This window comes from Petaurus breviceps, unplaced genomic scaffold, assembly GCF_028583685.1.
Source record: "Petaurus breviceps papuanus isolate PSGF00001 unplaced genomic scaffold, PetGlider_PUasm1.0 174, whole genome shotgun sequence".
NCBI lineage: Eukaryota > Metazoa > Chordata > Mammalia > Diprotodontia > Petauridae > Petaurus > Petaurus breviceps.
In genome coordinates, this window is record NW_027185761.1 from 73,715,741 (window position 1) to 73,732,292 (window position 16,552).

The 16,552-nt window shown below is 52.2% G+C and overlaps 1 protein-coding gene across 1 annotated transcript in view; it reads left to right on the top strand.

Annotated features, from left to right (window-relative positions):
* Positions 1-16,552, top strand: part of HECW1 (HECT, C2 and WW domain containing E3 ubiquitin protein ligase 1) — a 317,313-nt gene that overhangs the window by 292,331 nt on the left and 8,430 nt on the right. Inside the window, exons 19-23 of the mRNA XM_069084583.1 lie at positions 6,156-6,254; positions 7,082-7,211; positions 8,528-8,674; positions 10,946-11,060; positions 12,505-12,703. Of these exons, the coding sequence (XP_068940684.1) occupies positions 6,156-6,254; positions 7,082-7,211; positions 8,528-8,674; positions 10,946-11,060; positions 12,505-12,703 (690 nt within the window). The remainder of the gene's footprint in view (positions 1-6,155; positions 6,255-7,081; positions 7,212-8,527; positions 8,675-10,945; positions 11,061-12,504; positions 12,704-16,552) is intronic.

Genomic DNA, 16,552 nt, shown 5'->3' on the forward strand with positions numbered 1-16,552 from the left:
AAAAAAAAAAAAAAAAAAAAGTTTAGGAGTTCCTAGGACCATAGATGGGGACCTGGAAGCACCTTAAAAGCCAGAGAGTTCTATTTTCTCATTTTACAAATAAGGAAACTGAGTCTCAGAGAATTTCCACTGGGGCAGTGTCTGAGTCTATCTAGCCAGTGTCTGAGGTAGGACTGGAACTCAACTCTTCCTGGTTCATAATTCTACACTCTCTCCACTGTGGGCCACATTTGGGCCACAATAGTCCTGAGCATGGCATAAACAGGTTAAAACGTAATTGGGAAACATTTAACAAAAATAAATCCAGCTACAATAAAGCACAGATATTACAGCTTAAGCCTGAGTCAGGAGGCTGATACTGCTGAATCCACCAGGCTATTCTCAAAGCTGTTCAAGGCTCACGATTTATTCCTAAATCAGGAGATGAAGGCACTGTCAACATGAACCCCATGGGACCCTGAGACTTTTTAACTTCAGCCTAATGGGAAATTGTAAGGATAGTGTTTGGCCTGAAGAAAAAGCGACTTTGCCTAGACCTGGTGGCTGCCTGGGGGCATTTGAAGGGCGGTCAGATGAAGGTGGGATGGGCAGAATCACGACTTAGGGGAAAGCGGGAATTTCTGATTCCTGACCCATCTTTCCTGGCTTTGGCGCCATCAGCAGCAGAACAGGCAAAAGCAGGCTGTGGGACGGGAGTCACTGGCCCGGGTCTTTCTGTGGGGCTTATGATGTTCCTGAAGATGCCCCACGTGCTGAGGGGGCACGGCATTCCGCTGGGAAAAGACCATTTTCATTTTAGGAAGGCTTTTACTCAAACAACGAAACGTCCTGTCACTAGAACCCAAAGGTCTTTTCCCAGCAGAACCCCCCCTCCCCCAGCAAGTTGTGAGAACAGTGCCCATCCTCTCCCGTCCTTGAAATAGGAAGGCAGCTGGTGGTGCTGTCTAAACATATCAGATAAGGAAACTGAGGCCCAAAGCGGCAGATCGGCTTGTCTGAGAGGCAGTCACAGAAGCTCAGAATGGGTGCGAACACCACTGGCCTTCTGCTCCAGCCCAGACCCCAACAAGGCTCCTCCAGCTCTGGGGCAGCTCCAGCGATTAGGGAGTTTCTCCCTGTATTCAACCCCCAAAGGATGGGGACACTGAGGACCAGAGAGGGGCAGTGCCTTGTGTCACATGCTCACACGGGACAGAGATCAGATTCGAACCCAGGTCTGCCTCACTTTGGCTTGTGTTGTACTACACTGTACTACACAGTCGTCCACACAAACAACAGGGATTTCTGTTGGGGCATGTTTTTCCCCCTGAGAGTCTCTAGAAAACTTTAATGAGTCAAAGACCCAGGACTTCCCTGGTGTGTATGACCCCTCCACCCATGCAGATCACCCCCCTCACACACATTTTTGCAGACCGTTTTCATGAGTTGCTGAAGCTAAGATAATTCGTTGCCTCCTGGGTGATGTCCTGGTGATGGGAAGGTCTAAACTCAGACTGGGCTTTGCTGGCCATCTGTCCAAAGGCTATGATTTGATCGGCCCTGCCAAAGCCCATGCCCCATTCCTATAGCCACTCCATGCCACAATGAGGCACCCCAGGAGACCTTGGCAGATGAGCCACACCTGGGAGGCCTGGGCATGGCGGAAACTTAGCTCTGTGTGAATGGCGGAATCTGCAATCAGAGGGTTCCTTCTCACCGAGGTGACTTTAAGCAGATACCAGCCCCAGATGGGCCTCAGTCTCCTCATCTGTAAAACAATGACAGCGGACTCAGTGGCCTCGAAGATCCATTTCTTTGACCGTATCAGTTCTGCTGGGTCTCAGTGTCCCGATGGTGACAAGGACCCTAATGACTGCCCCACCCAGGCATGGCTGCTGTCGACTTTGCTTATGAATAGTGAACAGATCTATTAAGATTTAATGCTCAGTAAAGGCAATCCTCGCCGTCTGCTGACCCAGCCGACATCATTCGCTCCCAAGGAAAGTCCAGAGAGTCACCTGGCAGGGAGAAGCCTGAATGGAGGCGTCCTCTGTCCTGTGCCCCCGTGGAGAAAAGACTAGACTTATGTCCCCTGAGGTTGCGGAGAATCTCAGCCCCACGGGTTGTCTCTGTGTGGTTAAAAAGGACCCAGAGAGTGCAGGAAATCCTGCTGAAAACCTGCCTGCAAAGCCTGCCTTCGTTAGAGCCTCTGCCTGATTCTGGAGCTGATTCTCTGGTATCATCGCGGTCTTTAGGGAGCGTCATCAGAGGGTCACAGAATTAGAGCTGGACTACAGAGGCCTCTTGGACGCAACCTCTCCACTTCACAGATGAGGACACTGAAGCCCAAAGCCACGACTGCTCAAAGTTCAGAAGCGTTTTTAAAACTCCTCCAGCATCTGCGTGTTGATCTGCCTCCTTCTGTGGGATGCCTGGCCACGGCTTAACGTCGGCCTTCAGGGTCGCCTCTTCTAATCAGAGCCTGGGCATGGAGCCTGCAGGACTCTGTCCCGTGACCACGTGGAGTGGCTTCATCTCCTCAGGGGTCCCTGCCCCTTTAAACGTCCTGCTTGAAAACTTTCCAATTTAATTGCTTTGGTGGTGTTTAAAAAACAAAGCCATAGCCTTGCAGACAGCCCTGCCATCCCAGGGTAAGCCATGCACGCAGTGTGGTGACGGTGACAGAGGATGCCTGTGGCCACTGATCTGTGCTGGAAATGACAGCGGGAAGCCTTTGGGCTCCAGGGGAGACTGCACCAGATCATCAAAGACTCCTGGGGAAAGGCCTGGGGCCTGAATCAGAGGCTCCTCCTGGAGTCCCAGCCTGGTCTCCAGCTGAGATGGGCTGACAAGGTCTCCTCAGCGCACACCCTCCCGCCTGCCTCTCCTCCACTATCTCTTGGCCCTCCCATATGTGTGTTGTCTCCCCGTTAGACTGTAAGCTCCCCGAGATCAGGGCTGTCTTCTGCCCCGGGATCCCCAGCGCTTTGTACAGGCCCATAGCAGACGTGATCAATGCATGCTGAGTGATTGGCTACATCATGAGACCCTGTGCTGCCTTCGGGCAAAAAGACCAGCCCGGAAACCTCAGCTCCAATTCATGGGGCCCCTTCTGGGTAGGACCCCCCAGTCCAGCTAGAGTGAACTCCCAGTCCCCCAAGGCTCCCCTCCAGTTTGGCCTTCTCCTCTGCTCCCTCAGCCCACACCCTTCTCCCTGCCTCTGCTCTTCCCTGCCATGGGGCAGAGAGGCACTATGGTGCGCTAGGCCAAGCCCGGGATGAGAGCTCAGAGGACCTGCATGAAATTCCTCCTGGGATGCTCACTACCTGTAGGGCACCTGAAGGGGCTGGCCATAGTCCTACAGATGGGGAAGCCAGAGCCCAGGTCAGCAAACAGAGAGCCATTGACCCGCCCAAGGAGCAGTTTCAGTGGAAGGGTGAGATCAGATGCAGGATTGCAGAAGTATGAGGGGTCAGTGAGAGGAGGGGAAGGGGAAGCAGCCGGTATAAACAGCGCAAGGGAAGGGAGGAGCGTCATGGAGGATATCATGAAAGGACGTGGGCGTGTTCATGCCGTCGGAGGCTCGGCTCTCAGCTCACTGACAGACACCGGGTCCCCAGAGGGGCGGCTGCCCTGGCTTCCTGGGCCACTCTCCTCAGGAGCCCCTCCCAGGGAGTCTCCCTAAACACCTCAGTCAGCAGCCAGAGCAGACCCAGTCCTTTAGCAGACACGTCCACTCAGATGGCAGAGTAAGGACGACACCATCTCCCACAAACACACGGAGTTCAGAAGGGGGACAGAGTGGGCACAGACCCTGAGAGCCGGGGGAGGAAAGCACACATGGAAAGGACCCATGGCACTGAGGCAGCTCCCAGGCCAAACCCACAGGAGCCCAGGGTCCTTTCTGTCCCCAGAGGGTCCCGACAGCCCGCTTCACTGTTGGGCTTGGCCAGTCAGTCACTCGAGTCTTTGTGAAGCCTACTGTGTGCAGGCACTGTGCCAAGCACAGGGATACAAAGAAAGACAGAGCCAGTCCCTGCCCTCAGTCTGATGGCAGAGACAACATGCAGACATCCTGCATTCAGGATGAGCAGGAGAAGCAGCTGGGGCACTGCCATGGACACAGGGCTAGGCCTGGGGTCAGGCAGGCCTGTCTTCATGAGTTCAAATGCTGCCTCAGATACTTTCTGGCTGTGACATCCTGGGCAAGTCACTTAATCCTGTTTGTCTTAATTTCCTCATCTGTAAAATGAGCTGGAGAAGGAAATGGCAAATACTCCATTATCTCTGCCAAGAAAACCTAGATGGGTCATGGAGAGTCAGTCACAACAGTGGTCATGGTTGGACCTGCCCCTTTAGGGAATACACTGGTGACTAAATGAAGGCTGGTTTGGAGTGGGGAGAGACTTAAGGCAAGCAGACTTACCAGCAAGTCCCCAGCCTCGCCAGCCTCCCACCAGAGTTAACTTATGGGGGGTAGTATGGTTGGTCCTAATGGCATATGTAGATGGGCTGAGTCAGGTAGGTCCCCCAGTGGCTCCTTGCCATGATCTCCTGCCCAGACCAGGTAGGCTGCTTGACCCCTGGGCTTTGCAGGACAGCAGCCCTACAGGATGGGTCTGGACTCTCTCTTCAATGGACAGCTACAGTCCTTTTCTGCCTCCAGCCGTAGGCTAGGCTGGGGTCTCCTGGCTCTGTTCCGAGAGGTCAGCAGGCCCTTGGGCTTCTTGGCCAATTCCTCCGCCCTCAGACAGTCCCTAGCACTCGGTGGTCCTTAGGCTGTTTGGTTCGGTTCAGTCCTCATCGGTGCCCATGAACAAGTGTGAATGAAATTAGTCCCCTGGACGTCGGACTCTTCTCTGGCAACTTAAGTTTTGCAGTTCCCCCCACCCCTTCCATCCGAAGACCTTCAGTCTTCTCATCTTACGGCCTCTCCAAGACCTTCTGCTTTTGCTGAAATCTCATTAGGACTCCCCTCTTAGATCCAGACTGGGCGCAATCAGAACCAGGAGGGAAGGAATTAGTTGACAGGGAGAGGTTATAGGTTTGAGAATGGGAGGAGGGAGGTGGAGGAGGGGATGGGACAAAGGGCACAGAGAGGCACTGGCTTCGGCAGAGGCTGGGCAGAGGAAGAGTGTGACTGATGATGTCAAAAGGTCTCCAGGTGAGGAGGCGGGATGAGGAGGGAGTTCCTGGAGTGACCTCATTTGTCTTTTTTATCAGTAAAGAGGCAAGATGGAGGGTGCATCTCAGGGAGGAAGAGGACTTTTGGAATAGCTTGTGTGAGAAGTGAGATGGGGAACGGTGAGGGGGCCATTCCTGCAGTGGGCGAAGCCCCTCCAACTTCACTCAGCAGCTCAGAAGGAGGCGTGAGGAGGGGGAGGAGCAGAGGTTTTACCTCCAGATCATAGGTAGGACCACTGCAGAGCTCCAGTGGCTCACTGTTGGGTTAAGGCTGGAGAGGGAGGAGCCAGAAGTCAGGGCAGGCGTGATGACCCCCAAAGGGCATTGATACAGGTAATGGGCATCAAGTCTTAATGAGGGCAAAGAACAGGTGAAGAAGAGGGAGAAATGGGGAAGGAGGGAGAGGCACAGGCAGAGGAACAGAAGAGGCCATGGTCAGAGAAGTAGAAGGCTTGTGGTAACAGCCAGATTTGGTGGGCGGCCATCCCTGGGGATGGCGAAGGGGGGATGAAGGAGCCAGTCGGTAGGTGAGCTCCGTAGTAGAGGAACCCACTGCCAGGGAGAGGTGGGATCAAATCCTGCCTCAGATACTTAGCATTCGTGCCAGTCTTCTCATCTGTAAAATGGGCCCTGCCTGCTCTGAGTCTGTGCTGCTGGGACGGTGTGACATGTGAGGCTCTTTGCCAAGCAGTGGGCTACAGAGGGATCAGCAGGGTCCAAGCCCTCAGGCGGCTCCAGTCACAGGCGGGGGGATGTGTAGGAGTTAAGCAGGATATGGGAGCCACTGGCAATAATGATAACAGCAGCAGTAAAGCACGTCACACACGGTAGGTTCTTGTCAGTGATGTCCATGAGAAGCTGGCTATGCCCCAACCAGCAAATCCAGGACATGGCAGTGGGGGGATAAGGAAAGGGGAAGCACAGGGAGACAGACCGGCGGTCCCCAGAGAGAATGCGCCACTGCTCACGTCCCGCACCTTCTGTGCCCCCAGGTTTCGCTTCAGCGGCCGCATCCTGGGCCTCGCCCTCATCCATCAGTACCTTCTGGACGCATTCTTCACAAGGCCCTTCTACAAGGCCCTGCTGCGGCTGTGAGTGTGACGCTGAGGTCTTCCCCCTGCACCCCTGTCCCTGGGAGACAGACAGCTAGGCCCTTGCTTTCTAAAGTCTGGGTGGGCCTGAGACCCTCCCAGCCACCCTCACTCTGCCCTGGGCCTGTTACGGTAATCAAATGCTTGGGGGCTCTCAGCCAGAAAGGACAAGCTGTGGTGGACAGAGGCTTGAGGACTGAGTCTGGGGCTGGGAACAGCACTCTTCCCTCCCATGGCTGGGGACGATGCCCTGTCTGCCCCATTCACCGCGTTCAGGTTTTCTCGGCTAAATCCTTCCCCTTGGCTGTTATAGTTGTTCAGCACAGGCCACAGGCTTTGGAGTCAGAGCTGAGGCAAGTCAAGCCGATTATTATCAAAGCAATTATTAAGGGCCTGCTATGTGCCAACCACCAGAGAGACAAGAAAGGCAAAAGCACCCCCTCCTCTCAAGCTGCATCCAGGCGAAGGCCAGCTCTGCCTCTCACTCGCTGAAGCACTTTGGGCAGGTCACGGAGACATTCTGGGCCGCGCTTTCCTCATCTCTAAAGTGATGATAATCATTATTATCCCATTATAAAGGACCTCTATGTATGTTGCAGAGAAGGTGCCCACATGTATGGGTAGAGGGACTTTCCTCCCCTGGGACTCCCCTGCGCCACTGAAACGTTAGGGCCAGTCCCTGACCACATCCTGTGCTCCAATCATCTTCGGTACTGTTAGAGGGAACCAAAAGCAGGCAGGGTGGGCTCCCGCACAATAGCCATGCCCACGGCTGCAGCCTGGTGCTCCTGGCCTCTCTCCGTCTGACACCTCCCTCTCCCCGGCAGGCCCTGTGACCTGAGTGACCTGGAATACCTGGACGAGGAGTTCCACCAGAGCCTGCAGTGGATGAAAGACAACAACATCACCGACATCTTGGACCTCACCTTCACGGTGAACGAAGAGGTGTTTGGCCAGGTCAGCGTCTCGGCCCTGGGGGCAGCCTGTGGGCACCCCGGCCTTCCCGAAGAGAGGAGCAGAGCCCACTCCTCCCAAAGCCACAGGCCAGTGAGGCACCAATCAGAAACATGGTTTTCCCAGCTCCTCCCTTTCCTAGGCCCTTCTTTCCTCCTCCCTGGCCGCTCTAGCCGAAGCAGTCCAGGCCCCTGGGCAGCAGCCTACCCTATGCCCCCTCCAGGAGGCTTTCCCTCTGTCCCCCCAGGAGCTAGAGCTGCCCACTGCGGTCCTGACCCGAGCTCAGCCAGCTCTGTGCCATCACATGAATTAAGCTTCAGTCCAACAAGGCCTGCCTTCCACTCCAGCCTCTCAGGGACCACATCTCCACATGCTCCTGGCCAACAACTGCACACTTTTGTGAAAAACGAGTGCATGAACCAAGGACTCACTGGGCTGTCAGGCCACACCGAATGAAAAGACAGAAATGATTCCACTGGCATCATTGCTGCCAACCCTTCCCACCCATGGTGCCCAGCCCTGTCCTTCTATAGAGAGGGCGCTTTAAAGTTTGCTGACCTGGCTCTCCCTAGAGGACATGAGGCCACACTGACCCTGCCATGTGGCTTCCGGTTATTTCCTGTTTGTTCAGCCTAAAAGAGTGGGTGGTTGTTAGCCATAATCTGAAGTATGCATTTCCTAACCCTGGAACAGGGGGTTGGGAGTGACCATGCAGCAGCTCAGGGGAAAAAGTGCTAAGAAACTGTCTTAGTCACCAGTGACAGAAAATATTTTACATCAGAATCCCCTGAAACTGAGCCCAACACCCAAATGTCCATAGGAAAAGGTCCCCGATTTCCACAGCAGCTGGGAAAGGTTCTGCCCCAACCATGTTCACCTCCCAAGGGCCTCACTAAGAGCTCCTTTCACCCTTATCGACCCCCAGGGTGTATCCCAGTGGACTCACTGGCTTTGTAGTCAGAGGCCTCAGCTGTTCAAAGCCCACCTTGGACACTCCTTTCTTACCTGAGCAACCTCAGACAATAAATCTGCCTCAGTTTCCACCTCATAACATGAAGGGCTTAGAGTTATGGCCCGGAAGGTCCTTCTAGCACCAGATCTAAAATCCCATTATTTTCTGTTGTTTTCTAATGGCTGCTCCTTCCCTCCGGGGAAGGAAAAGGAAAGAGCTCCACAGGCCCCTGGGCAGAGCTGAGAGCCACTGTTCTGTCTTTACCTTTTCTGTTTCTTTTCTGGGGGAAAAAGGCAAACTTTTGAAACCCCTGCCCTCCTGGAGGGAGGAGAGGGAACCTGAACCTGCTCATCTTTTTCCCCGGAAGGTGACAGAGAGAGAGCTGAAATCTGGGGGTGCCAACACCCAGGTGACGGAGAAGAACAAGAAGGAATACATCGAGAGGATGGTCAAGTGGCGGGTGGAGCGTGGCGTGGTGCAGCAAACAGAGGCCCTCGTGCGCGGCTTCTATGAAGTAAGCTGCCTGGCTCCTCCCCCTCCTCCTCCTCCTCCCCTCCTTCTTCCTCCTCTTTCCCTTCTTTCTTCTCTCCCTCCTCTTTGCCTGAAGGAGCAGCACCAGGGCCCTCTCTCAGAGGCCTGGCCATGTCCTTCCATGAGGTGCTTGTTCGGGGGGAGGGCTCTGTGGAGTCCCAAAGGAGGAGAATCCAGCTCCCAGGGGCGGACGAGAGAAACACAAAAGCAAAGAGGACAGTCTGCATATTCCAAAAGAACAGCAGATGCTGGCTGGCTTTGGTCAGACAAGACAGGCAGACTGTCAGGCTCGGAGGGGTGGGGGCTGTGGCAGCCAGAGGTGGCCTCTCCTGCTCCTCGAGGCCAGTGAACGAGAGGTTTGCTCATCGCTGAGGGAATCTTCTTATGGGAGTGACATTTGCCAGCCTAGGGGGGAAAGAAGGTCCCTGGCGTCTGTCTGCTTGGAAAGACCCATCCAGGTGAAACCCTTTGGAACTCAGACCATGGAAATGAGTGATGCGTAAGACCGAGAAAACGCTCACTGGCCACAGTCTGGTTTCTTCGCAGACTTGCTCTGTGCCAGGCAGAGGATGGAATTAATTGGCTCATGCAGAGTCTTGGTTCCCTCCCTTTAAAGAATGTGATGCTTTAAAATGCCATTTAGACAGGTCAGACTGCCTGGAAATCCTTTTCTGAATGTTTGCGCTTTGTCCTTTAGGATTTTATCCCCAGTAGGGATGGAAGGCCCGTATTGCCCAGAGGACTGGACGCTGCTCACATCTGCCCTCTGGTGGGACAGTCGTGGTCCTGGCTTCCAGGGGGCTAATACTCAGAGTTCTGATCCCTGAGGGATGATCTTGGGGATCGGATGTCAGCTTGGATGGGGCCTGATTCCAGTGAATAGCTACAAGTCAACAAGTTTTTGCTTTCTAGACAAACCACCCCAAGTGAGAAGGTGATTCTTATGTTTTGTGAAATGTCCACAATGGGGTTTAAAGGCCTTTGACGGTCTGGACCTTCATCCAGGTGATTTTATTTGGACTTCTCCAAAACTGACCTTCAACTTGGGCCCACAATTACTCAGAGATTAAGCATGAGGCAGGAGAAGCAGGAGACAGGGTATGTCGCCTTTAGTGTTACAGAGAGGTAGGCAGAGCCAAAGCTAGCAGGAAAGCACGTCAGATCAGCCTGTGATTCCTGACGAGAAAATGATATTGGAGATAACTGGAAATTCCCTCCAGCGGAGGAAGCGGCTGCTGCTGTTGCCCTCCCTGCAGCCCCACAGCGCTTCCCTAGTCTCAGCTTACACTCAGACCCCTCCCGGCCCATTCCTGAGGTTTGTTTGCAACAAACAACTGTTTGGAAGCCTGAGCCCACTTTCTGAGGGAACCCGGAGGGGCCCAGGAAGCCTGCCAAGTTCTAGCTCAGTCACGCTGTAGTTGCCCAGGGCTGTCCCAGGAGCTGCAGAAGCTAACCTAGAACCTTGTGTGAAACGGAGGCTGCACGTCTCTGTCTCCACCTGGAGTCTTCAGGACGCGTCTCCAGCCGCCCAGGGTCGGGGAGAGGAGATGATCCACGAAGCAAAGGAAGGCTGCATTGTCGGGGAAAGGCTGCCTCCCAGCCAGAGGGCACCTCGGACGGAGGATGCCTGACGGCGTGGACAGAGCACCTCTCTGGGAGACGGCCTGAGCGGCGTGGCAGCCTCCACGGGCGGGGTGGGTCCGTCCGAGATGGGCTCTTCCACGGTGCGGGCCAGCCTGCATTTTGCTCCCGATCGAGCCTCTCCCCGGACATCAAAGCCAGCTTTGATCTTATGGCTTAGGAGCGGCTCGCCCGGAAGCCGAAGCATAATAAACCCAGCAAGTCCGCAGTAAAGGAAAGGCAAAGCCCACTGCGGCGGGCCACCGGCTTTGGGGAGGTTCGCTCCGGGGCAGAGCTCACGTTCTAGCTTAAGAACCGCAGCTTTCAGCCAGGGACTGGAGGCTAAGTAAGGCCCAGGCACGTGCTCCAGCGCCGCGGGCTCCTTTTCCAGAAGGCGGCTGCCCGCAGGAAGGCTGACAGGCAGCGAGCGTTTAGTAAATGTGTGCCAGACACCAAGGAGAGAAGAAACATGGCCCTGCCCGCAAGGAACTTCCACTCTCCCACATGCTAACAGCCCGGTAATACAAGCTATCCACCGTGTACAAGGGAAGGCACCAGTGGGGGTAGCGGCTCAAGGCAGGATTCCCGCAGACTAGGGAGCTCTGGGCAACGTGGCTGGCTCTTTGTGTTTCAGGTTGTGGACTCGAGGCTTGTCTCTGTCTTCGATGCCAGGGAGCTGGAGCTGGTCATCGCTGGCACTGCGGAGATCGACCTGAATGACTGGCGCAACAACACAGAGTACCGAGGAGGTAGGTGACCAGGCAGCGGGGTGGCCCGGCAGCCTGGCTGAGGGCCAGCGGGGTGACCGGGCAGTTGGAGCTGCCACCAGGAGTGGCCTGTGGCCGATGGTCAAATTGGCAGTGCGGGTATTTTCTCTGGGGGAATAGGCATCTCCAGGGGGTGATTTATTGTTTTGTCAATTGTCGAGCCTCGAGAAAGTGAAGGAGGGCATGTTAATAAAGAGGACTAATCTTAAGAGAGAGTCGTAAATGCATTTTTTTTTCCTTTTTGTTAAACATTTAGCAGCACATCCCTGACTGTCCCCCAGTGAGCTCTGTGTTTAGCACTCTGAGGTCCTAGCTCTCCACAGGGAAGGAAGAGTTAAATAATTGACCTAAGGAGACTGCTTAGGGTAATATAATTTGGCAGTCTGGACCTGTGTTCAAATGCTGACTGTGCTCATTACTACTTTGTGTGATCTTGAGCAGGTTCCTAACTTTCCCTGGACTGGTTCCCTCATCTGTAAAATGAGGAATTCGGGGTGAACAGTTAGGCGCACAGTGACTAGAACATTAGACTTGGAGTCAGGAAGGCCAGAGTTCAAATCCAGCTTCAAATAGTTACTTGCTATGTGACATTGTGCAAGCCCCTTACATTCTATCTTCCTCAGTTTCTTCAGTTGTAAAATGGGAATAATAATAATGGCACCTACCTCCCAGGCTGATTATGCGGATCAAACAGTGTAATATCTGTAAAGCTCTCTGAACCTTTCAAGCCTGTGTGAATGCCAGTGACGCTCATGCTGATGATCTTTTCTAGCACCCTCTCCAGTTCTAAATGGCTGATCCTAGTTACCTGGGCTTCCGCGCATGAGCTTTCCCCTCCGGATTTTCTAGCCAGAATGTGCCGCTGAGCAGTTGCCCCTTCCTGAAGGCACATGCACACGCATGCGCACTCATTCTTGCATTAGGGAGGGAGTCTTCATTTTTTTCTGTTGAAACCTTTACTGAAGTCACCGCTGACCCCTGCGTGCCCTGGATAACCGGACAGAACCCGCAGGCAGATGCACCATCACTGACTGGCCAGTGGGCTGGCAGTGACCAAATGGGGACTTAGACCAGGTAGACAGAGGTGTTTGTGGTCCTTGAAGCAAGGCTAGCTCAGTGCAACCCAGCTGTCTGTGTTCCAGTGTATTAAATCCTGGGGTCACCTCTATGCTACAGGTGGGCATCGCGGCTTTTGTTGTTGTTGGGGGGGGGAGGTTGGAGGCAAAAAAAAATTAAGAGACAGTGCTATGAGACTTTATTTGTGTGTGCTCTGTGTCAAACAAAAATTCTCATTCTCTCTCTTCTCTCTGTCTCTCCCTGTCTCCCCCCTTCTCTGTCTCTGTCTTCCTGCCTCTATCTCCTTCTATGTGGCTCTCCATCTCTCTGTCTCTCTCACTCTTTGTCTGTCTTGCTCTCCCAACTTTAGGTTACCATGATGGGCATATCGTGATCCGGTGGTTCTGGGCAGCAGTGGAGAGATTCAACAATGAACAAAGGCTAAGATTACTACAGTTTGTTACTGGAACCTCAAGTGTGCCCTATGAGGGCTTTGCTGCTCTCCGTGGGAGCAACGGGCTCCGCCGCTTCTGTATAGAGAAATGGGGGAAAATAACCTCTCTCCCCAGGTAAGAAGGCACTCTGTGAGTGGTGGGCAAGCCAGTGATGGAAGGAAAAAGGAAGGAAGGGAGGGAGAGAGAGAAGGAGGAAGGAAGCGTGGACGGAAGGAAGGGTGGAAGGAAGGAAGGAAGGAAGGAGGGAGGGAGGAGGGCTACTGAATATCAAAATCCAAGTATATTTATCTTTGTCATTTCCTTAAACACCCATTACACTCACTTTTGGGTCAATGGATATGGTCTCTCTGGTCTGGTTTGGAAGGTGGGGTAGCTGGGACCAGGCAGATACTTCCCCTTCTCTACAAAGGCTAAGGGATGAAGGAGGAGACCCCAAGTCCCCAAAAATGTCTCCTAAGGACTGTGTGAGCTGAGGAAGCTCAGGCACTGAGAAGTAATTGAGCATTGCAGCTAAGGGCCTTCCTCTGGACTGAGATGTTTTAGCATCATGGGAAGCTATGCAAACCAAAGGAAATGTATTTATGGTCCTAAAAATGTCAGGTTGGTGAGGATAAAGTCATCATTGCCTTCCAGACTCAAACAGAAATTGTTTGGAGGATCTACTCTTTGGAATTCCCCAGACTCCCAGGGCTACTTTAGTATAGATAACCAAGGGCTGACAATTCTGACTTGATTTGGTCTAGACCTGAAAATTCTGGTGTTGAGAACCTCTGTGGAAGAAGTTCCTTCCCTTTAGGCAGACTAGTGAATATTCTGAAATTTATTGTCTTAGAAAGTTGCCCAGACCCAGAGGTAGAATGACTTGCCCAGGGTCACACAGCCAACTCTAATTGGTATTGACCACTCTATAATAAAGATGAACAGGGTCCATAGGGAATTAAAAATAAAAGAAACAGTTACTGTTTAGTCATTTTTCAGTCATGTCCAACTTTTTGTGACCCCTTTTGGTGTTTTCTTGGCAAAGATAAGGAATGGTTTGCTGTTTTCTTCTCCAGCTCATTTTACAGATGAGCAAAGTGAGGCAAAAGGGATTAAGTGACTTGACCAGGATCATACAGCTAGGAAGAGTCTGAGACTAGATTTGAATTTTCTGACTTCAGGCCCAGCATTCTATCCACTTTCAGTGCCTGAAAGAAACAGCAGATACCGTTTAAAAAAAATTCAAGTTTAAAAAAGCAGCTGTGGCCAGAGCCATCAGGACAGCACTAAGCTTGCTGAGAAGCCTCTGAAAGGCCTCCCTGAAAATGGCAGGTCTGCCCCAGCCAAGGTTTCTTCACTTGTCTACATCTGTGATTGCCTGTGGGGTGTGTCCCAGGTAGGGCAGGCAGCCAGAGGCTATTTAAAGTCCCCAGGCTGAGAGCACTGTCCAACTTAATTCCAGGCTTTAAAAGTTTCTCTGCCTTAAACATGTCCTTTGCTGCTTCTCCAGATGGAATGACTTGGATCTTCTATGTCATGTGGCTGCAGGGGCTTAGATCTATTTTTTTATTTAATATTTTATTTTTCCACAATTACATGTAAAAACAATTTTAATATGCTCTTTTTTTTCCTCCAAATTTTGAACTCCAAATTTTCTCCCTCCCCTCCCCTTGCATCAGGGAAACAAGTAATTTAATATAGGTTACACATCATGCAAAACATATTTCCCTGTAAGTCATGTTGCAAAAGAAAACACGGACAAAAGAAAAATAAAAACAAAGGAAGTAAAGAAAAAGTCTGCTTCTATCTGCATTCAGATTCTGTCATTTCTTTCTTTGGAGAGGGATAGAATTTTTTCCTCATAAGTCCTTCAGAACTTTCTTGAATCGCTGCATTGCTGACAAGAGCAAAGTTTATCAAAGTCGGTCATTGTACAATGTTGATGTTACTGTGTACAATGTTCTGGTTGTGCTTCCCTCACTCAGCATCAGTTCACAGAAGTCTTTCCAAGTTTCTCTGAAGTCTGCTTGCTCATCATTTCTTATAGCACAATAGTATTCCATTACATTCATGTACCCCAACTTGTTCAGCCATTCCTCAACTGATAGGCATCCCCTTGATTTCCAAGTTTTTTGCTGCCATAAAAAGAGCTGCTATAAATATTTTTGTACACATAGGTCCTTTTTCTAAAAAATCTTTTTGGGATAAAGGGATGGTATTGCTTAGTCAAAGGGTATGCATGCATGGTTTTGTGGCCAGGCGTTAATATCTAAGAAGGTGTGTGGGACAATGAGAGCTTGGATTGTGGAGTTAGAGCCAAGAGGGACTTTAGCAGCTGTCAGGTTTCACCCGATGTCACTAGGGACAACTGGGAGATGGTGCACAGAGTGCTCAGCCTGGAGCCAGAAAGACCTGAGTTTAAATCCAGCCTGTGCCACTTACTGGCTGTGTGACCCTGAGCAAGTCCCTTAACTTTGCCTCCATTTTCCTCACCTGTAAAATGGGGATGATAATATCGCTGACCTCCAGGGTTGTTGTGAGGATTGGATGAGATGACATTTGTCAAAGTGCTTTAGCGATGATGCTCCTGTCCTAGTCCCTGGGGCCCAAAGCCGAAGCTCTTGGTGAAGGGCTAGGTCTCCAGGCCTGTAGGTGTGGGGGGCGGAGCCTCTGGCCTCAAACCAAGACCTGCAGCCTGCTGTAAGTGCCCACAGCCATGAGTGGATTCTCCGCCCTGCTTCAGGCCTGCCCCACTTCCTCCTCACAGCTCTGTCTCTGCAGCAGTCTTCCTTGCCCCCAGAGGCTCCCTAGATCTTCCCCAGCTCCCTTCACTGTCCTGGAGGTAACTCCCCAAAGGGCATTTCAGCAGCTTAGCGAATCTCCAGTTTCATGCCAGCCTTGGTCCTTGTAGTGATAATCTCCAGACTTTGCCACTGACCGCAACATGCAACCTGACCTCACTTCAGCTCCCAACTTAGACAAACTGGCGGCTTCTCCCAAAGATCTCACCCATTTGGTTCTTTCACCAATTTGGCTTCTGTATAAAGAGTCGCTGGATCTTATACAAGCACTCGATAGAACAGGCTTTATTAGAGGATATTCAATATAAAGCTTCCCTTCTTGAGCCTACAATCAGTTAAAGTAGTTCTTCTTTCTCCTGCCATGTGGGTCCCCCCCTCCCCCAACACACACACACACACACACACACACACACACATACACACACACACCATGACTCAGTGCCAGGGAAGGGACTGGACCATGTTTTCCCTCCATGTTATGACTCTTTACTAGACCATTCCTCTTTTTTTTCCCGTTTGTATCTCTTCCTCTGCACAGACAAGGGGATGTACTGTTCCCTTTCTAGTGCATTTCTATCTGGCTCCCTATTGGAATCTCTTCACCTGCTGCTAGCTCCCACAGGCACATAATTCCCTGGAGTACTGCATGGTGAGGAGGTCTCTCACCAGGGAATTAAGTCTGGCCCCTCTGTCTGACCTCACTTTCAAAAGTCAAGGCCAAGGACAGAGTCCAGGTCTGTGAAATAACCCTAAACAGAGGCCTCATCAGGGGAACAAAGCCAAGCAAAGGCAGAGGGAATTCATCCCTTTTCTAGGGAACTCCACCTTACCAAGAACAATGGGGCATGGGTGAGCACAGCCATCACAAAGTGGTTTTATGTTCACTGGTAATCTGGGTGAGACTTCCGCCTCCTTCTAGGAGGAGGCTGAGGTCTGCTGGTAAACAGGAGCAATGAGAAGACCCCCAGAGAGCAACATAACCTGCCCCCTCTCCCAGCCCAGGACCATGAACTGTGTTATGTTGTGACCGAGTAAGCAGAATGCCAGGCTGGGTCAAGCCAGGCTTAATGGGGTGAACAAAAGTAACTCGTTAGCAGGGGAGGAAGGACATTGTGGAACACTGGTGAAGATTCCCAGCCCTGAAGGCCAAACAAAGCAGGATGCACCAGGGAAGCAGCACCCT